Here is a 23,250-nt window from a genome sequence, read left to right on the forward strand (position 1 = left end):
TGCACACAACGAAATTGCATTCATGCCGCACCTGTGCAAGGGGGCAGCCCCCAATGGCTCCCCAAGGGAGTGACAGGACGGTATCATGCTCAGGGTACCTCAGTCATGCATGGGGGAGAGAACTGATTAATTACTCCCCCCACCAAGCTGGCGGATCGGGAGTCGAACTGGCAACCTTTGGGTTACAAGTCTTACGCTCTAACCACTTACCCATGACGTAACCCAGAGCTATAGGCTTCTTGGAACAGTTACAAGTCCGCCAGCAGCGTTATAGAATTTAAATGCAATGTGAAACCTTCACAAACTGACACTGATACGAAGGACTGAGCCAACCTGATAACACCAACATGCACACAACACGAGCACATTTTAACATGAAAGCTTTACAAATAAGGACCAAGCCAAAAGCAGATCCTCCACAATGATTTAGGCCTACATTTGTGAGAATCGTCTTGGCACCGTGAGCTCCTTCAAGCCTTTTCCCTTTTCCCCTGTGATCACTGGTTTTGTTCCACCAAATACAACACAACACTACAGCCGTAGGCTAATACTTCAATGAACAGGGGGACACCTCATCTCTCTCTCTCTCTCTCTCTCTCTCTCCCTCTCTCTCTCTCTCTCTCTCTCTCTCTCTCTCTCTCTCTCCCTCTCTCTTTCTCTCTCTCTGTCATGCACACACTTACGCACGCGCGGACGCGGACACACACACACACACACACACACACACACACACACACACACACACACACACACACACACACACACTGTTACATTGATTTAGATCTACTGATGAATTTGTATTGGTAGGCTATCTGTGGTATCTATGGTAACCGGCACCAAGTCTGATCAAGGCTGAGGAGAGGAGAGGATAGCCTCTCGCGCTCCATAGCTAACAACAGCAGGCCATGCACTCACCGCAAAGCAGCTGCATCCACGCGCACGTCTTGTACACAGTAGCGGTGTTGCAGAAGAAGAAGAGCACCATGCACGCGATGCAGCCGAGGATCAGCACCATGGACATGAGCACGAAGAACGAGGCGGCTTTGAAGGCGCCCGAAGGGATGGAGGCGAAGTCGGAGAAGGTCCCGTAACAATTGAACTCCCGGTTGGAGTCGCCCTCGCCCACGCAGTAGTGGAACAAGCCGAAGTAGCCGGCGTGCGGCGTGTTGACACTGTCGCCGATCCAGTAGGGCTGGATGAAGACCACCACGTTGATGATGGCGAAGCAGATGGTGAAGATAGCCCACAGGACCCCGATGGCCCGCGAGTTGCGCATGTAGTTGTCATGGTAGATCTTGGAGGCTTCTTGCGACGGCAGCATTTTCACCAGTCTCACACCAGCCTATATCCCTCTGTTGATCTCTCCTTTCTCGCTTTTCTCCTCTAGCCTACCTACCTCTCCCCCTCTATCTTCCTTGCCGGTGTTCGGTAACCCCCCCTCAAAAAATGCGTGGTGAATGATGGAGAGCCTGCGGTCGGATGCAAATGTAGGAGCGCGCGGCTAATTACACATGAATGGACATCCTCTCCGCGCAAAAAGTAGATATCGCACCCCCCTGACCTGTGCCGTTGGGTGGCGTGCAATCAATCTTGGATATGCGGTCACCTACGAAGAAGCGTGAATCATTACGGCGATTAAGAAATTCCCACTCTACTCCTCCTCTCCTCTCTCCTCTTTCCTCCTCTCCACTCCTCTCCTCTCTCTGAGCAAGGAAACCGTCAAGATGACTAAGATCACATTACAAAAATAATGCAGTGATCATGACAAAACTGACGAGACGCATTTTCTCCGCTGTTCTCCACAGTCTCTGTGTTAATAATGTATCCACTTTCGCCTCCCCATCAAAAACGCCGCTTCAGAGGACACGCGACGCGCTGTCGACTCGCTGATGATGGATCAACTGCTATGGAGATCCAACGGAAACCGGAGCATCCAGGAGAGACGCTTGATCATGTAGCAGATGATGTCAGCTCGTCATGAAACATCCTAATATTGGATGTGAAGAGCGAAATAATTGTGGACGCGTTTCCCACCCTCGCAAAAGTGATGTTTTGACCACAGCATTCCGCGCACTCCCTCTCTCTCTTTCTCTCTCTCTCTCCCTTCTCTCCTCCTCCCGTCGCTCCTCCGCGCGCGCGCTCACGGCACGGGGATGTTCAGCGCTGCTGCCGGTGACGGCGCGGGCACGGTTTGGATATTGCAGAAATTTGAATTACTTGTTCATCCCCAGCGCTCAGTCCTCAATCATTCTGTTAGTGCTCCCACTGCTCCCGAGCGTGGGCGCTTCTAGATTTTTCGGCAAGGGATGATGTCAGATGAAAACGGCAACTTTTCAAAGACAGCTGCTATAGGTCTGAAATGGGCTTGCATTATTGACAGAAGTGTTCTTTGAGCGACTTGTGTTAGCAGCTGAACACAGTTTATCCCAATTCTTGTGGACACCTCAATGTATTTGGTTTGATTAACAAATAGGTGGACAAATAAGCCGCAAACACCGTCCCCACAACACAAACTTCATGCAACACGCTTAAGGGCCAAATTAATATTTAGTTTTGGGCGTCCATAAAACCAAACAGTAATTACAGCCAAGCATAACTATCCAATTAAACAAATTAGTGAACATTGAGATGACTAGCCTATACAAGGGCTGTCTGTGGGAATCAGAGGCAGTGTTGAACAGCAAAGCCTGGCTGCCACGACTTGTATTCTCTCTCTCCTGTGACCAACTGAGAGAGCAATAGTCAGTTGCACACTTAACAGATCCTCAGGGCTTCAAATAACACACACGGTGGGTTAGTCAGCAGATAACACTGTGTTTTTGACACCAAATTAATCCAATTCTACACAGCGCATTAAACAGAAAATGTGATGGTTAGCCCATAAGCAATGGGATATTTAACATTATTGAATTGTATTGGCAATAGCAGAATAAGGGCATTCATGGGTAAGCGGTTCGGGAGCCAGACTTGTAGCCCAAAGGTTGACGGTTCGACTCCCGACCCGCCAGGTTGGTGGGGGGAGTAATTAACCATTGCTCTCCCCCATCCTCATGACTGAGGTGCCCTGAGCATGGTATCGTCCCACCGCACTGTTCCCTTGGGGCGCCATTGGGGGCTTCCCCCTTGCACGGGTGAGGCATAAATGCAATGTCGTTGTGTGCAGTGTGCAGTGAACACTTGTGTGCAGCGGAGTGCTCTGTCACAATGACAATGGGAGTTGGAGTTTCCCAGTTGGGCTTTTCTTTCTTTCATAAAAAGCAAAAGCATCATGACAGCATCTGACATTATTTCTAAACCCTGAATCTACGTTTGGGATGAAAGCCCTGAGAAATGACCCACCCTGGCCCCTGTCTAAAACTGCCCCTGGATTAGCCTTCATATGCCCTATAGCCTAGTTTACAGACATAGTTTGTATGAAACTGTCCGGTTTTTGGCAGTCCCTTCTCATATATTCACATACGCTCTCATTCCAACAGGCACAGACAAAGCAGGACTGTCTGCCATACCAATACATGCACTTGTGTATCCTGTGTGGGTTTTAGCAATATGGAATGATCAAAATTACACTATAGCCTAACAAGTGAAACGAGAGAGTAATGCATTAATCCACTTTGCTGTATTCTGATTACCACTGATTGAAGCAGTAACTAACGGAATTTGTATTCTGAATCTGCCAATAATCTGTTACTCCGAAAACACAGAAAATGCACACATTTTACATCATGGAGTCCAGTGTTAATTTCGTCAACCATGACTATGACTAAAATATTTCGTCAATGCCCTTTTTTGATTTTCGTCATTTAGACTAAGACTAAGACTATATTGGGGTGGCAATGACTAAAATATGACTAAAACTAAAATTGATTTTCGTCATTGTGACTAAGAGTAAATTTTAAAAAGCTGACGACATTAACACTGGTGTTAAATAAAATAGAGAAAAAGAGAACCGGTGTGTGAAGAAGTTTTATATGTTTATATGTTAAAAAGAGAAGCAGTGTGCGGAGAAGGTTTATTCTGTACAGTCAATGATATATGTTAAAAAGAGAAGCAGTGTGTGGAGAAGTTCTATTATGTACAGTGTTGACTAAAAATTGACTAAGACTAAAATTGATTTTCGTCATTTAGACTAAGACTAAGACTAAATTGGGAAGGCAATGACTAAAATACGACTAAGACTAAAATTGATTTTCGTCATTGTGACTAAGACTACGACTAAATCAAAAAAAGCTGACAAAATTAACACTAATGGAGTCATGGATTAGGTGTGAAAACTGGACACAATGAATGTAAATAAATAAATGAATAATAATAAAATGTTTTTTCAATGGGGCGGAATGGATGGCTTGGAACACAGAAAGGTGAAGATGGTAGAGCTTTCATTGATATAGCCTAATAGTCAGGGTCAATTTTCCCAAAAGATGAACCCTGAAGGCAAATTGTGTTAATTTTTGGTATACAACTGATTTAGGGGTATTCAAGGGTGCTGAATCCAAATCTGTTGTATACCGGGCGCAAAAATGTACGGAAATGCCTCAAACGGGCAAAATCCAATATGGCCGCCGACACCAGGTTAAAATCTCGCAATCCCTTTTCTTTTTGACTATACAAGGTATGAATGTGAAAATAAGACTTATTTTTATGTTTTCATATATGGGGAACCCCATTCTGTCATCAGATTTAAGGTCAGATTTGAAGAAAATGCTTATATAATTGACTGGCAGCTTTTTTAAAACAGGGAGTCTCATATTGTCAACGATTTTTAGCATTATGATCAAACTTTCAAGATCCACAGAAAATAATGTCTGATGTCTTTGTGAACACCAATACTGCCAAACGCTGCACTGAACTGTGTACTTTCACCTGAAAAAAGAAGTTTGTGTCTACCTATTTCCATTCTTTAGTTACTGGCAGTAGAACATGGGATGACGCCTCTAAAAAAGCACTGATTTCTGACCCAAAAATAGTACACTTCTGTGTCCATATTTTTTCTTTCAGGACAAAGTGCCTTTTTATAGTGTTCATGTTTGGTATACAGCATTTCCATGGGTTTTGAAATATGCTCAATTCAAATCTGTCGTATACCAGGCTCAAAAAATTCCTATAATGCCTCAAAATGAAGGAATCCAATATGGCCGCCGTCACCAGAGATATACATATCTTTGATTAAACAAGGTGAACTCTTAAAAACATTATGTAGCTATACGTTTTCTTTTCATACATGGGGAAATAATGTATGTAATCAAATTTAAAATTATAATCAAAGGTAGTCAGTGTAGTCAGGCAGTTCAGTGATTCATGTTTACAACCATTGTGTTTCATGCCAATTAACTGACAGGCTAATTTCTATTGAAATGTTTTGTCTTATTTCAATTGCTTATGCACAATGAAATGTGTTCACCTCAGCCCACCTCTTCCATTATGACACAACTATACACAGATAAGTCTGTATGCCTGAATGTACCTTCATCTAATATGAATATCTAGTTTTGGGAAGTTATTGTCTGCTGATTTTATTGCCTTGTTTAGATTAAATCCTTGAACGGTAGAAAGGTGAAAGGTGGAACAAAAGACAGGTTGATGTCATTGTGAAATATTTACTTTCTTGATAGTTAGGCTATCTCCAATCATTATCAAGCTCCTCCTACTCAGTGATTTGGCCACTACATGTTTAGACACTACATAACACCAGGCACTAGTAGGGATGTGCATTTCTGCCAAAAACACTATTCGAAATTCGATGGCCACTATTCGAATGTTATTCGAAATTCGAGAAAAAAAAAGAAAAAAGAAAAAAAAAATCAAGACGTGCGTTTGCTGACTGAGGGACTCCCACCGTCATCCCTTGAAACATGTAGCCTAAATTCCGCCGACGTATCATAAAGAGTTCAATACTTATTTACAGTGGCCTTCCATCTACAGCACCAGGGGGAGCAATAGCTAGAAAATGCTGTCGAGTGTACACCTCTGAACGTCCAGCAGCACGTTCACTGGAAGAGGTCTGTGCGTCCGTGACGAGAAATATGTATCATTCCCTTCCCCTCCTTCCATTCTCGTGGCACGGCAAAGTAATCCCCACGACTGAACAGTTGTTCGCTAGCGATAGTTGGGCTGCATTAGAACTAGTTAGCAATTGACATTGTTGACAGACAGTATCCCGATTCACACGGCTACAGGGGTGGCTTTTACAAAGTTTGTTTCACAAATCCGAAGCAACGCCATATGAAACAACCCCCAAACAGTTGCAGATTATAGTGAAGTGAGCCAAATAAAATCGCCTCAGCTAAGAGTACTCAGCTAGCTTACTTCGTTTGTTAGCTTATCATTATTAGCGTTTTACCTGTATTGAAATAATCTGCCATTGTTGACACTGACGTTGGCTAACAGCTTACCTTGCAGATGTTTACGCTGGTCAAATCAGACGCAAATTGATGTGACATTATTCCCGAACAGTTACAGATGACAGTCCATGTTTAAAAAACCATCAACAATAGCAGATTTACAGTGTCAGCGATTTATTTATGAATGCCCAATGCCCATTCCTGAAATGCACGAGATGCGTGCTTCTCCCTGGCTGTGTGTGTCGTGTCGGCGGGGGGGCGGGACGCTTTCAGACACACTCGCTGTGTTGGAAATGAAAGATGAGCATCGTATCTAGACCTACCAGAGAAATTAGAATACAGGGTAGCTACTAGGTTAATTTAATGTAACCCTGCAGTACTTTTCATTTGTCACTTACTGCAAGGGAGGCCAACACAGATTTTTTTTTACTGGCTGGATTTTTTTTATTCGACAGGACTATTCTAAATTCGAAAGGAAAACGAATAGGCTATTCGAACCTTCGAATATTCGTGCACATCCCTAGGCACTACATTGTAATTTTGCTGCAGCTGTAGCGAAAGCAATGGAGTTGTTTTGCAGTGATTAGTCCTAGTCATAGAGTCTTTGCTATCTACATCAGAAGCCACACAATGGCATATTGTGCCCCCTCATTATCAAGCCAATGTACTGAGGCAGGATCACATACTACTCCACCCTGTCCTCCTGTCAGTCATTGAAACGGGATGGATGAAATTGAATGGGGCATTAGTCCCACTACTCCTGTATCTGCCATTCACGAAGCATGAAAAGACATCACAACTTGTGCTCGCCCCAAGGAGTGCCTCACCCCCCTCTGGATCTGCAAGAAGAGGCATGGAGTAGGCCTACATGGAGTCATTCAGTTGCTGCAAATAAGATAAATTTGTCTTGGGCATACATAGCTGTCGCATTTAAGCGAACAACTCCTTCAAAATCACTGGAGAGGAGGAGAGGTAATTGAGAATAAGTTAACCTAGGGCTCTGACTTCTACTCCAAAGGGCTTGGATCATAAGTGGGACAGTCAGAGCACACCCACAACCCTAGTGATGGTCAATATCACGCTGCCTTCCCCTTACTTGCACTTCACCCCCATGGTGTCCCTCACACAACTGTGCTTCTCTCATCCAGTGTGCTCCATCATCTAAGCTTCACCTATCACTTGGTTCCCTCACATGGGATTACAACTCCATCACGTACAGTAGATAACCTATAATCCTGGGCAGTCATGGGTGAGCGGTTAGGGCGTCAGACTTGCATCCCAGAGGTTGCCGGTTCGACTCCCGACCCGCCAGGTTGGTGGGGGGAGTAATCAACCAGTGCTCTCTCCCATCCTCCTCCATGACTGAGGTACCCTGAGCATGGTACCGTCCCACCGCACTGCTCCCCATGGGGCGCCACTGAGGGCTGCCCCCTTGCACAGGTGAGGCATAAATTCAATTTCGTTGTGTGCAGTGTGCAGTGTTCACTTGTGTGCTGTGGAGTGCTGTGTCACAATGACAATGGGAGTTGGAGTTTCCCAATGGGCTTTCACTTTCTTCACTTTTTCATCCTTCGGATTCGCCCTGATCGCAAACCACAATACCGTAGAACCAATCAGGATCACTGATTTTTCAGAGATGTGACACAGTCAAAATGTATGGTGGTGAGAAGTTAAATAAGTGAAAAAGTAGTTCTTTCAGCAACAATGACTGCTCCAATGAGTCACTTTTCGAATCTGTGAATAGTTAAAGCGCAGCTCAGACAAATGTGACACAAAATGTGTCATAAGTGCAAGGATTTCTTTAAATAACTCCACTCTTTTGGACCTCTATGCCTATGGCGTAGCTCCAGATGGAAGTTGCTGTGGCCAGCAAAAGGTGGTAGTCTGGTATACAGAGAATAATTTCTGTATCTTTGAATGCAAAGAAAACCAAAGAGATAATTGTGGCCTTCAGAAGGCACACCTACAAGAGGAAAAAAGTTAGCCCCTCTCTAATCCTCCTGCTGCATCAACAGAGCTAAAACATTATCTAGGACAGCCTCCAACCGGGTCCTCAGCTCTTTGCCTTGCTGTCCTCTTGGTACAGGTGTGTAAAAGCAAGGACCAAACAACTCAACAAAGGGCCATAACCACATTTCACACGCACATGCACAGAATGACCATTCATTGGTATCCCTCAATCCAATGATCTCTTTCCATCCATCTGGTGTTCTGCAATAGACTAATTGATACAGCACAATGTAAAATAGTTGTGTTTGCAGAGTGGGCCACCGCTACTGTAATATCTACATTGAGCAAGACAATCGATGCAATAACTCTTGGATACCAATGAGTATGACATGAGTACCAATACATGAGTATGTCCTCTGTGTATATATTCACACACACACACACACACACACACACACACACACACACACACACACACACACACACACACACACACACACACACACACACACACACACACACACACACCGTATGCACTCCCTGCTCTGTTCATGGTTTTTTTGGCACTACTAATTGTATATTCTGCTCACCAAAACTGTTTTGTGAATTAAATGTGTGCTCTGAAGTGTGTTGCTTTCAATCTCATTGAACATGTGCATAGTGACAAACACCATTCTGTTCTATTCTATTCTATTCTATTCTATTCTATTATATTCTATTCTATTCCAATCTATTCTATTCTATTCTATTCTATTCTATTCTATTCTATTCTATTCTATTCTACACATCAGCTCACCACTCAATCCTCCTTTATTCATAGATTGAATGAGCACATCAATAAAATTGGCAAACAGTGATTTCCATTGTAAAGTTGTATAAAAAGAATTATTTAGGCAGACTTGTGTGTGCACTTACTTTTATGGTTGAAAAGATGGGAGCATGGGACGTGGTTTGAGATGGAAACATTTCATCATGGTATAATGACTCAATTATTGAATTGAAATCTGCCTGAGTGTATATTAAAGCGCCTGTATACGTACGTATGTGTACGTTGGTGTTCCAATAAGAATGTCTTCTCTGCCACACTTGTGTGTGTATGTACTCTCTCAATGTGTGGTCCGTCCGAACATTGCAATGTTATGCTTGATTGTTATTTACATTAAGAGTGGCGACAGGGTGGGGATGAGGGAGTGAATGTAGTGTATGTGGGTAGTAAGTGTTGTCTCTTCAGTGACAGTGTTCGTATTGTAATGGACTCTACAGGGGCCTATGTTATCTAAGACCAATACATTTAATTAATGCCGGATTAAATTGAAATAGGGGAAATATTCCAATATAAATGATCAATTTATTAACAGTCTTAAACATGTATGCAGGTCTAAATCATGTGTTTTCATCCAAATCTTAAACCCGAGCACAGCAATTAATTCCCCATGTATGAAAACCTATAGCTGGCATAATATATTGAAGAGATGACCTTGTTTAATCACAGACATGTACTGTATATCTCTGGTGATGGCGGCCATATTGGATTCCTTCATTTTGAGGTACAGTACTATGGGATTTTTTGAGCCTGGTATACAGCAGATTTAAGTTAAGCATCTTTCAAAACTCATGGAAATGCTGTAAACCAAACATGAACACTAAAAAGACACTTTATCCTGCAAGCAAAAATATGGACACAGAAGTGTAGCATTTTTGGGTCAAAAAACAGTGCTTTTTTGGTGGTGTCATCCCATGTTCTACTGCCAATAACTAAAGAATGGAAATAGGTAGACACAAACTTCTTTTTTCAGGTGAAAGTAGACAGTTCAGTGCAGTTTTTGGCAGTATTGGTGTTCACAAAGACATCAGACATTATTTTCTGTGGATCTTGAAAGTTTGATCATAATGCTAAAAATCGTTGACAATATGAGACTCCCTGTTTTAAAAAAGCTGCCAGCCAATTATATAAGCATTTTCTTCAAATCTGACATTAAATCTGATGACAGAACGGGGTTCCCCACATATGAAAACTTAAAAATAACTCTTATTTTTATATTCATACCTTGTTTAGTCAAAAAGAAAAGGGATTGCGAGATTTTAACCTGGTGTCGGCGGCCATATTGGATTTTGCCCGTTTGAGGCATTTCCGTACATTTTTGCGCCCGGTATACAACAGATTTGGATTCAGCACCCTTGAATACCCCTAAATCAGTTGTATACCAAAAATTAACATGATTTGCCTTCAGGACCTTAAATAAGCACATTTTCTGAAATTCTGCCTAGACTATAACACATTAAGATTGCTGCATGTTCTTATTTCCATCTCTATGCCTTGCAAACCTTGTGCAAATAGCCTATATGTCAGGCTTGTACGAAATTCCGAATTAAATGAATTGAAATTCAAAGTAATGCCATAATACGAACACTAGGTGGTGTCATTACCTTGAATTTCTTTGAATTTAATCTACACCACCCATTGAGATAGACCACCACCACCTAGTGTTCATAGCATTACTGTGAATTTCAATTCTTTAAATTCAGAATAGAAGTCTGCTACATGTTGTATAAATGTTGCATTGTATATTGTATAGTGTCTTGGCATCATTCTTATAAGTCTAAATATGAGTTTATCTGGCTCCAGATAAAGCAAATGACACTGTTATTCATTCATTGCCCCATAAGCTCAGTCTCAAAAGACAACCACTCATCCTGCCTCTGCTTGTTCGCCCTAAAAATAATGTTAAACGGCAAAAAACAAAGACCATACATATGCTTGGGCATGCTGCTCGTCTCTATTACAGCTCATAACTAGAAATGCTCTCAGAGAGTGCAGACCTCTGCCAAGGAAGCTGTTTGATAGAACATTTGACTATGTTACCCTATTTTTTCTTTAGTCTTTCTGGCTTTGTGGAGTTAGAAACTGTTGCCCTATCCGCAATGGTGAAGAATCTTTCAAAAAAAAAAAACAAATCCTGGATCCAGATGTGCGCCAGATAACCACCAAAATTTAATCACTTCTTCATTTTGTAATTTCCAACAACTCCACAAAGTTTCATAAAAATCCGTTCATAACTGTTTGAGTTATCCTGCTGACAGTCAAACAGACAGAGTGACTCTCTCTCTCTCTCTCTCTCTCTCTCTCTCTCTCTCTCTCTCTCTCTCTCTCTCTCTCTCTCTCACAAACACACACAAACACACACACACACACACACACACACACACACACACACACACACACACACACACACACACACACACACACACACACACACACTTGACAATGACAGTAATTGTGTCTAATTGCTTTGTTATTTTTATTTTTTTTCCTATTGCCTATTAGTGATTTAGCCTATAACTTTAACTTTAGCCTATAAGGTGTAGCAAACAAAAAGCGTATCCTATGTCAAATGAAAAGGCAAAACATAATCTGTAAAAATAGGCCTAAACGTCTATTAATAGGCCTAATAGGCCTAAACGTAGTCTATTTTAGACCCCTATCAAGATAAGATAAACAAATTGAATTAAATTGAATGTTATCTTTCTACAAGATATCCATGCTCTTCAGAAATGTTAGAGTCTGAAAAGACTTTAAAAGTAGAAAAAAGGCACAAAGTTAAAAAAAAAAAAAAAAAAAAACAGTGACAGTCCATGTGTAGCGCATGAAAATGGGCAGAGAATTCTGACGCTCTCTTATTGGCTAAACCAGCAGAGAAATTAATTGACAGCGTGACGTCAGGTTTCGGAAGTGGTTAATTTTAAGCTGTGGGAAAATCATGTGACCTCCATATCTTCCTGTTTACCACTTGCACGGTGATCTGGTTCTCTTCGATTGCAACACATCTGATGTGAAGGCGATGACGGGCAACAACAACGCACATTTCTGATTTTCTAGGGGCGAGCAAACACTACACAAACAACGTTCCGAGGATTTCTTTGCTGCACATGCGAGAGCCAACTTGGAATGGACACTTGACATTGAAAAACGTGACAAGGCCGCGGGATCCTCAGGGTTTCCTGAGTCCACTGCCCGAGAATGGTCGGCCTGGGGACAAAGGGATAGCTCTTCCATGTTGTCAGTCGCGGCGTAAATTACCTGTCAGCTAGCCTGCGTAAAACAGTCGATGTGTGTGGTGCGTTGAAAGGCATATAGGGCCTACTTTCATGTCCGAACTGGTGTTATGCTTGTAAGAAGCTGTATTTTTCATGAACGTTAGCTTTCAGAGCGAAGCACCGCTTAGCTGGGCAACTCGCTAGCTGCCAGCCTTCCTCTCAGAGCTTGTCACGCCGTCCAGCCTTTGCACTTGCTGCCAAGTAAGAAGAGGCAGGTATTAGCTAGCCGCATAGGCTAGTTAATACACCCAGGGTGTGTTAGGGGGTCCGTATCGCCGTTGCCCTGAATTCCAGACGGATCCCTGGCTCCGGCCGCCTTAAGCGGGCAGTCAGGAAGAAACTGGCCGGGAGGGGATGGCCTGGTGGGTCTTCCCGGCCTCAAGGAGCAGCGGTGTTTGACGGAGGGAGCGTTTGGTTGGACGCGAGCGTGGGTCGCGGAGCTATTATGATGGCCGCTTCCCCATCGGCCGCTGGTTCCCTGAGTCTCTCAGGAATCGGCGGCCGCAAGAGCGAGGAGATAGCGGATCTGATAGATGTGTTTTCGAAGATGCAATACAGGGCGAAGGAGGTCACTCCCGGGGTAAGGCTTCTCTCACTTGCAGTTGTCTGTCCAACACGTCACGTTCACCTGGTCTCTGTCCGTTAAACACTGTCTACTTGGCTGTCTGTGTGCATGTCTGTATCATGTACCCTGTGGCCGGATGTTGACAGGTCTTCTCACCATTGCACTCAACACATGTGACAGACAGCTTCAAACACACATGCTTGGCTTAAATTCAAAGGTGTAGGTTTGGCTCGAAAAGTGGTGGGGACATTTCAATGGCAAGTTGTCCGGATATGCTGTTTTTGCATTATATTTGTGAAAGAGAGGTGGGGACAAGCTAGGTTTATATGAAAAGTGGTAGGGACATGTCTCCACCATCCCCCCCTAAAATTACGCCCATGCTTAAATTGTACACACCTGTCATGTCATGTGTTTGCATGCATGAACATGTTCATTCACAGTTAACATATCATTTTACAGTATGTCATCTCAATTTGTTGTGAGTCTTTATTATTATGCCACTGAGCAATAACTTGCTGTGGGTATGCCAACATTTTGTTGTGCAGGTGGAAAGGATAGAGAAGCGTTGCCTGGAGCTGTTTGGAAGAGATTACAAGTACAGTATCATCCACAACACCAACGGTGACGTGTGCGGGCACTACCCGCGCCAGATAGTCTTTCTGGAGTACGAGTGCACCGATCCCAATAAAGACAGGTAATCTAACTAGGTCGTCCGCCATATTGTTTTGAATTCAACACACACACACACACACACACACACACACACACACACACACACACACACACACACACACACACACACACAGAGTTAATCTGTAACTTGCAGGGGGCCAACCATGGCCATCAAGGAATTGATATCTTTCAACTCAAGTCTTGCGTAATCTGAAAACTATTGAGCAGTCCTCTGACCTTTAGCCTAGTCTAGTGTTTCTCAACGGGGGCTCTACAGCCCCCCCCCCCAAGGGGGCGTTTGAGAAGGACACAGCCAAGAGGGGGCGGGGCGTAGTTGCCATGGGGGGGCGGTGGGTCATAAGTCTATTCTATTTTATAATACTAAGAGGGGACGTTGGGGGATACTTATGATGACGTCAATGGGGCGTTAGGCGGCTTATGATGATATCCAGGCAGTGTTTATTCAAAAAAGGTTGAGAACCTCCAGCCTAGTCCATTGATGTGAACTTACCTGTTACACAATTTATGATAGTTTTACTTTTCTTCCAAATGTAGGTCAGTGCTTCAAAATAACATCCCTGATGTGGCAGAGTAGAGTAGAATAACTATTGATATACATGTGGAACAGTGATTCTCAACCTTTTTTGAATAAACGCAGTCATGACCTCATCATTGGTCTCCCAACACCCCCTTAACCTCATCATTACCCTGCCAATGCCCCCTTAGTATTAAAACATAAAAAAGACAAATGCCCTCCAATTGAAAATAAGCAGCACCCCCTCTCAGCAGTATCCTTCTCAAGGCCCTCCTAGGCTCCCCTACGCCCGCTGGGGGGCTGCACCGCTCCCATTGAGAAGCACTAAGTAGAGGGAAATTAAAGTGTACAGCAGCATACACAAATGCGCAAATAATAATATACATGGCTCGACAGGATCCCGACCCGCACACATTTGCGTACATTCAGACATTAGGTGTCATTAGTTGTGATGATATTGTAAAGCCTGATTATTATCGACTTTCAAATCTCTTCAAGACTCGGTCTGATCAAGAGCATAACAAATAACATTTCCCATACGGCATGGTTGACCCGCCTCCTTTGGTTTGCTAATGGTTGTTTGCTTCCCGACAAAGTGGGAGGATTTCCCGATTTCTCGGGAGATCAGAAAGCTTGCATTGCTCTTGACCTGACTTGTACGTAGCAAAGCTGAAGGTGTTGTGTCACTAGAAGGGCACGGCCTGGCTAGATGATACTCACAGCAGTAGCATGTTGGATGTATTCTGAATAGATCTATTCGTGGCCAGACCGGATGTTTTCAGTTTTCCTTCCACCAGCACTCAGACCTTCCACGACCCAACTGAAGTTTGTTTAAGGAATTGGTTTTTCACACTGTGTGTGTGTGCGCGTGTGTGTGTGTGTGTGCGCGTGTGTGTGATTCTGTTTCCTGCCAGGCAGCAGGAGTTTCCAACAAACTCCCATTTTGTTTTGTGGGTCACAATGGAGAACATTTATAATTCACGAGGAGGACTGTGTTTTTAAAAAGCTCGCTCCACTTCTGCAGGCGAAATGCAACATGGGGAATTACTCAGCCACTTCTGCGGATTAGACTGACACAAAAAAGCTTTCTGCACTTCTACAGAACATGTTTTTTTGGGCTTCCTGCTCTTGGTTGTGGAGAGTTTAGGAAGGAATGCGGAGGTGTCGTTGTTGCGGGATTGCAAAAGGTTATCGTGACATGCTAGCAATCCTGGTTGTTCCAATCATGAGAGGTGGTGATGCATGCTTACTTGGTGTTGTTTCGCTGAAGTTCTCATACTTTTTTTTGGAACTGCAGTACATTAAATTGCACTCAGCCGACACTTTTATACAAAACAACTTGCACACGGTACAATACTTAACAGTGTTTTTTTTTTCAGCTCCAAATAATAAACTCCTTCATCGCAGTTCTTCTCTCAAAGAATAAAAAAAGGATAACTTCTATTCTTTTATTAAACAGAAAACTTCTACAAGAGGAAGGCGTTGCAACTTGCATACACACACACACACACACACACACACACACACACACACACACACACACACACACACACACACACACACACACACACACACACACACACACACACACACACACACACACACACACACACACATGCCTACACACAGATTTGAAAGCTCTGTGCAAGAAGCTAGCCGTCTTTAGCGTTCTTCGCTCTTATTTCTCTTAACTCTCATCCCTCATGCCACCTCCACATCTCCCCTCAGGTTTGAGACGTCTGTGCAGATAACCAAGCTGCAGGACCTGGTGAACCGCAGCAAGATGGCCCGCTGCAGAGGCAGGTTCGTCTGCCCAGTCATCCTCTACAATGGCAAGGTAAAGACACAGTAGTTTTGGGTAGGGTGCGCACATCCAAAAACACTTGTCGCAGGTGCCAGACAAAAAAATCAGATAGTTGAAAAAGGTAGGTCTGCACACTGCCGATGAGCTCCAAAAATAACTTTATTATTTAAAATGCAACGTTTCGATCACACTGGATCTTCATCAGGCATATGGGTAACAGGAAGAAGCTGTGACTTATATCACATGATCATTCATACACCCGCCCAGGCAAGGCACCCAAGGGTGTCAATCAAATGGATTGACAGGCATCTTGGCCTGTGTCCATCATGCATCAGGCAAAACCAAAAACATTTGCAAGTTTCAAGAAACAAGAGATTAAAAATGTGAATAAAGTACATGAGCATATAAAGTACATTTCACATGTTTTAAAAACAAATGCCCCTGTACATATGTTACCCATATGCCTGATGAAGATCCAGTGTGATCGAAACGTTGCATTTTAAATAATAAAGTTATTTTTGGAGCTCATCGGCAGTGTGCAGACCTACCTTTTTCAACAAGGTAAAGACACACACATGCACGCATGCACACACACATGCACACATGCACGCACACACACATGTACGCACACACACATGCAGACACACATGCACGCACACACACATGCAGACACGCACACACACACACATGCACACACACACACACACACACACACACACACACACACACACACACACACACACACACACACACACACACACACACACACACACACACACACACACTACAACAGCAGGATAAGGCAGCTTTTTTCCAAGTGCATACTGCAATGACTGTCCTTTATAAGCTTCCACCTTTAAAGGTTTTGGACTTTTTAATATATATTTGTGCAAAAAAATGCATTTGTTCAAAAAAATGCTTGCTTTTATGAAAATGTAATGTGAAAATGTACCCATTTTTGGCTGTGCAATAGCCCTAGCTGCTTAAGTTAATTAGCGATAAACAACCAAACAAACAAACATTAGGCCCTAGCGCCTTAGGTGTGCCTCCCTGTCTGTGTGCCTGCCTGTGGCCTGCACAGTGGTGGCATTCATGTAAGCAGTGGCAGTGTTCATATCTAGCAGTGCTGCCTGCCGGGTCTCATGATTGTGGCCGTTGGGGTGTGTTGGTAAGCTGAGTCAGGAGATCTCTAAGAGGAGCAGATGAGATGAGATGAGATGAGATGAAGAGCACCGTCAGGGTGTTGCTTTTGCACAGACCTTGGACCCACTCCAGAGCGCTCTCTCTCTTGCGCTCTCTCTCTCTCTTTGTCTGTCTCTCAGCCTCCTTACAGCTCCTCTCTCTCTCTCAGCTCCTCTCTCTCTCTCAGCTCCTCTCTCTCTCTCAGCTCCTCTCTGTGTCTCAGCCTCTGTCTCTGTCTCTGTCTCTGTCGCCCACTTTCACTCACTCTCTCTCTGTCTCTCTCTCTTTCCGTCTGAAAGTGGCTCCTTTATGCCTTGCTAAGCAACCCTGTAATTCGTTTAATTCTTTTCTGCGTGCTTGTCATTGCCCTGGTGTCAGCTGAGAGGGGTTGGTGTGAACATGAGAAAATGGGCCTCCGCTGTAGCGTGCCAGGATCCCGCTAGCCCCTGTCGCAGCCTAGAGTGAGCGCCTGCCTGGGTGCAGTCCAGTAGCTTTTATTACCTCTGTGGTACAGTAGCAAGTTCATTGGAATTAACGTTGTTGTTTTTTTCTTCTTTGCTCTTCTGTGTTGCAGCACGTGTGTCGCTCATCCACTCTGGCTGGCTGGGGGGAGTTATACGGCCGCACTGGCTACAATTACATATTCTCAGGTCAGTTACTGGCTATAAATGTTGTTTATACATAAACATGGTTCGGGAGGAAGCCCGCGAGTGATTGACAGCTGTCATTACTTGCTCCCGCCTTTGCAGATATTTAAGGCCCTCTTTTCCCTTTCACCTGTCTTACGCGAAGGCTTTCCGAATTGTTCCACCAGCTCCCCCTACTCCTCCTATTCACTAGAGCACCCAGCTGCACTCGTCTATACAATGGGGGTGGAAGCGGATCTCCGCTTTAAATATCCCTGCATTTAGATGACATTTATAGCGTTTTGGAAAAGAGATCTTCATTCTCTCCTGGTGGTTTAGACTCATTCCAGTGTGGTAAAAAAGCAGCACTGTATTAAAACTGCAAGAAACTGATCCGGGAGTGCGGCTTTTTTACCATACATGAACCTTTCTGTTTGCTCGCACCCAAAGACCTTGTAAGAAACTTTTCGGAGTTGAGCGCACTTTCTCTACTAAAAGTTAGACTCATTCCAGCTCATGACTGTCAACCAAGCCCAGTGTCGCAGGCCTTGTGACATGCATCTGTGATATTTCAGAAGGATGGAGTGGCTCGTGACTGTACTGTCCTGTGACATGTTGAAGTATCTGACTCTGATAGAAGATGTTTGGGACGAATGGTGTAAATAATAATTGAAATGTATCGATGCTTCTATGTATCGGCTGGCGATTTAATCGAATCACATCGAAGTATCGAATTATCGAAAATAATCCTCTGTCCAATGTAAGCCCCTGTCCAATGCCCTTGCTCCATAACATAATATCGAATCCCTGCTTTAAGAAATTGATACCGTATGGTATCGTCATGGAGGCTGTGATTTACACCCCTATTTGGTACGGTCATGTGACATGTTCCTCCGCTCCGCAGGTGGCTCTGATGACACCTGGGCGGAGTCCGAGGAGGTGCCCGAGGACGAGAGCGCCGGACGAGAGAGGTGAGACACCTCATCACCTACATGGCACACCTGGGGTGCATTTCTCAAGTTTCCCTCAGACTTTCTCTACCTCATCCTCTACCCTCCTCTTCCTCATCCTCCTCCTCCTCATCCCCCTCCTCCTCCATAATTCATTTCTCAAAAGAGAAGTTGTTAGCTTGTTAGCAAACTTCAATAGTTGTCAATGGGAAAATGCATTGAAATCAACAAAGTAGCTAAAGTAGTAAGCAACTTTGGTTTCGAGAAATGCATCCCTGAACTACTGTATACTATGGAGAGGCTTAAGTCCTCCACGCCCAGCCTCAGACAAAGCTGAGACGCTAACAAGCTAGAACCAGTGAGAATGTGTTGATCTTGTCAGTGTTATGACTGTGGAAGACACACCTGACAGTGTCTGTCAAAAACCAAACCAGAAGCCTATACAGGCTATCAAGAATAAAACTGAGAAACACATGTAGCAGTCCGGTGCCACTTACTTAACTAAATGATGCATGCAGACAGCAGAGCTATTGGCATATACTGTAGATTCTGCTACTGTAGATTGCTAGACAGATCCACCAGGTCTGGACACACCTGCAACTGTTGAAAGCTTCTGTGACACTGTGCCATTTTTGCGTCCATTGGTAAACCAAATGTCTTGTGTGTGAACCGGCATTTCTGTCTGTCTTACTTTATGTATTTCACTCTGTCTTGCTTCTCATTTTCTCTCTTCCTGTTTTCGTTTTTTTCATTCACATTTTTGTCACTTTTTTTTCATGCTCTCTCTCTCGTTTGTCTCTCTCTCGTTCTCTTTTTTGTCCATTTTTTTCAATTTTTTTAAACACCTACCCCACACACACTCACACACACACACACACCCTGTCTGTCTCCTCTTACCTCTTGTGTGTGTGTGTGTGTCAGGAACGGGGACTCCCAGCTCTTCGATAAGGTGCGAGGCTCCGACATCAAACTGCTGCGCTACCTCTCCGTGCGCTACATCTGTGACCTGATGGTGGAGAACAAGAAGGTCAAGTTTGGCCTCAAGTGAGTTGGCGTGTACGCATGCACATACACACACGAGCGCACGCACTGGCATAGGCAGAACACACACACACTCGCGCACACATTGGCATAGACCAAACACACGCACTCGCACACGCGCACACACACACACACACACACACGAGCACACACACTAGCATAGACAGAACACATACACGCACGCACACACACACACTGGCATAGACAGAACACACACACACACACACACACACACACACACACACACACACACACACACACACACACTCACAGACGAATAGCACACATACTTATACACACACATTTATTCAGGATTCTGTCACGGGTCAACAGCATTGCACTTTTACCTCACAGACTTACATAAGGGTTATGTCTGGGACTAGGATGGTTGTCTGGGCTTATTTGCATACATGCATTATGCATTTTGTATTCCAAAATAAATGTATTCCGTATTAAATATGCAGCATTACAAAAGCATGTCATTTTTTTGTTGTCGGAGATGTTATTTTTAAATCTGTATAAAATCTACATCTGAACCAGGCACCTGAAATAATTGGTGTATAAATAATGATTTTCTTTCGGGGATAAAGTGAACTTCCACCTCTTAATGTCAATCATATTTACATTAAAAAGGAGTGCTACTCGATTCTAAGTTCTGTAAAAAGAAGAGGGAAAAATATGCACACTTGCTGCTCACCGATTTATTAAACACAACGTCTCGACCTCAGGCGGTTTTCGTCAGGTGTATAGGTCCTAATCAGGTCATAAATTAGTGAGCAGCAAGAGAGTGCGTATTTTTCCTTCTTCTTTTACGTGCCTTTGTTTGATCCAGCACCTGTTTTACTTGATGTGCACGCATCCCCTCACACTGATTTAGGATTCTAAGTTCTCACAAGGTTCTATCACTGTGTTCTCATGCTCTTGTGTGCTCCTGTTCTTATGTTCTTGTATCTTCTTGTTCTGTGTTCTTGTTGCGTGTGTGCAGTGTGACCTCCTCTGAGAAGGTGGATAAAGCGCAGCGCTATGCTGACTTCACTTTGCTCTCCGTGCCTTACCCAGGTCAGACCTCATACACACACACACACACACACACACACACACACACACACACACACACACACACACACACACACACACACACACCCTCATGTGCCTCACTGAGAGCATTGCATCAACTCTCATTCTGCTTGTATTGTGTACATTGTACATGCAAATAGATGCAGTTTATTCTATTCTATTCTACATCACATTACCGAAGTGAAACTGTAGTCATAAACCCACGTTGCCTGTGTGAGTGTTATATTGGGTTACATTACATTTCAATTATAAAGGTGATTCAGCAGTCATAACCCCATATGGTCTTTCTAAGAGCATTACGGTCAGGACCCTAAATTGCCATTTTTCACCACCAGCCAACATGGCTAGTCTTACTAGCCAAACACACTCTCACTAATGGGTCAATGTGGCTAGTCAGTTGGTCTGGGTTTCTACCAGCCAAACTGAAATTTCATCAGCATTTGGCCAGTTGGCCGGTGTTAATATAGAGCCCTGGTTAAGGTACCACAGATATTTCTCTTTCCTGTTTATGTGAGGGAGCATTACAACAATTAAAAAACGAAATAACCCTCCAGAAGTGGGACATAACATGGGACTGAGTTTAAACGTGTCAGGAAAACAACCCAAAATAGTTGCAACAGAATACACTGAAGATAGTTTCAAATGTGTTGGTGCACACATGATTTTGGAACGCATGGGGTGTAACTTGCGACCCCAAATGAACCAAATGACTGAAGTTTTCTATTTATTCAGGTTGTGAATTCTTCAAGGAATACAAAGACCGGGATTACACAGCCGAAAAACTGGTGTTCAACTGGAACCAGGTAACGCACCATTAACGCGTCTTTCCATCGAGGAAATTTTCCATTCAGTCTCGATGAACGGCTAATGAATGAATGAATGCCTTCATATTGGCAGAATAGTTGAATACCATGAATGCACTCGCATGCCTTCACAGAACCTCCACAGTCGGTTTCTACTTCCGTGTTTATGTCGAGTGGAAAGACGAATGCATTTGGGTTCTCATAAGACCAGACTGACACTGTGAGCTAATGGAACTTCTTAAAGCGATGGTTCGGAGTAGAATCACCCTAATGCCATTTGAACCGTGACACCCATCCACCTTTACACCCGAAGTGTTTTCTGCCGCAGGCTTACATCAACAGAGTTGCCGTGTTATTCGATGTTTATTCCGGATAGCTTGACTCAAGCGCATATGGATCCTGGGCACCGTCTCCAAACTTTCCCCACAAAAATAACATGTCATGACACCAAACTTCTACAGTATAACAAATGTGGTTTGTACTCACAAAAAGATGAATTTGAAACTTTGTACATAGTCCAGGAGTTTATTAGTAACAACACACGAGACGATTAGCTTTTCTGCTGCTAAACATCCGTCGACGTCACTTCCTCCAGCTGGGACTTTGTTGATGGAAACAAATACACGTGAGGCCGGAAGGCGGAAAACTCAAATAGACAGGTTGCGCTACAACTAGAAATTAACCACTTCGGATTTAAATTTTACCACGTTTAATAAATAGAAGACGATGCCACACTCGTGCATATATCCTGGCTGTGGACTAAAACACAAACCTTACAATAAGTGGACAGTCCCAGCTGGAGGAAGTGACGTCGACGAATGTTTAGCAGCAGAAAAGCTAATCGTCTCGTGTGTTGTTACTAATAAACTCCTGGACTATGTACAAAGTTTCAAATTCATCTTTTTGTGAGTACAAACCACATTTGTTATACTGTAGAAGTTTGGTGTCATGACATGTTATTTTTGTGGGGAAAGTTTGGAGACGGTGCCCAGGATCCATATGCGCTTGAGTCAAGCTATCCGGAATAAACATCGAATAACACGGCAACTCTGTTGATGTAAGCCTGCGGCAGAAAACACTTCGGGTGTAAAGGTGGATGGGTGTCACGGTTCAAATGGCATTAGGGTGATTCTACTCCGAACCATCGCTTTAAAACAGATGTGGAGTAGCTCACTGCACCTGTATGCCACACCGTTAAACATTTTCGTGGCTGAAAAATCCAGGAGATTCTTCTTTTTTTGTAGTAGTTAATATTTTGCAATGTTGATATTAAATGATGGTAATTAATTGGTCCTTGGGCATATTTGTCAGACATTGAGAGAAGAAAGAGGGGGGACAGAAAATGAATGAATGAACTGATTTCATAGCCCACAAAAAGTAGAGTTTGGGCTGTAAAAGATTTTTTTCCATGAACGTGTCATGTTTGTCATGGATATTTTTCTAATGTTTCTCTCATCCTGTAGGACTATGTGGATGCTCCTTTGACAATCCCAGCCTGTTTCACCAAGAATCTCAACATTGACTGGAGAGCATATCAGGTACGGGACAGCAAGAGTGATAAATTCAAGTTCAAGTTCGAGTTCAAGTTTATTATAGCCAAATCAACAGTATG

At 43.6% G+C, this 23,250-nt stretch overlaps 2 protein-coding genes across 3 annotated transcripts in view; one reads left to right on the forward strand and one right to left on the reverse strand.

Moving 5' to 3' along the window:
* Positions 1–1,330, reverse strand: part of lhfpl4a (LHFPL tetraspan subfamily member 4a) — a 126,875-nt gene extending 125,545 nt beyond the window's left edge. Inside the window, exon 1 of the mRNA XM_063216249.1 lies at positions 916–1,330. Within this exon, the coding sequence (XP_063072319.1) occupies positions 916–1,321 (406 nt within the window). The 5' untranslated portion in view covers positions 1,322–1,330. The remainder of the gene's footprint in view (positions 1–915) is intronic.
* Positions 1,331–11,989: 10,659 nt separating this feature from the next.
* mtmr14 (myotubularin related protein 14) overlaps positions 11,990–23,250 on the forward strand; it is a 43,145-nt gene continuing 31,884 nt past the window's right edge. Inside the window, exons 1-9 of one of the 2 annotated variants that reach the window (XM_063215116.1) lie at positions 11,990–12,963; positions 13,494–13,642; positions 15,884–15,992; positions 17,716–17,791; positions 18,672–18,738; positions 19,639–19,761; positions 20,744–20,817; positions 21,568–21,638; positions 23,102–23,176. In XM_063215116.1, coding sequence (XP_063071186.1) covers positions 12,829–12,963; positions 13,494–13,642; positions 15,884–15,992; positions 17,716–17,791; positions 18,672–18,738; positions 19,639–19,761; positions 20,744–20,817; positions 21,568–21,638; positions 23,102–23,176 — 879 coding nt within the window. In that variant the 5' untranslated portion in view covers positions 11,990–12,828. The remainder of the gene's footprint in view (positions 12,964–13,493; positions 13,643–15,883; positions 15,993–17,715; positions 17,792–18,671; positions 18,739–19,638; positions 19,762–20,743; positions 20,818–21,567; positions 21,639–23,101; positions 23,177–23,250) is intronic. The other variant, XM_063215114.1, reaches the window with a different exon arrangement.

Source organism: Engraulis encrasicolus, chromosome 14 (assembly GCF_034702125.1).
Source record: "Engraulis encrasicolus isolate BLACKSEA-1 chromosome 14, IST_EnEncr_1.0, whole genome shotgun sequence".
Lineage (NCBI taxonomy): Eukaryota > Metazoa > Chordata > Actinopteri > Clupeiformes > Engraulidae > Engraulis > Engraulis encrasicolus.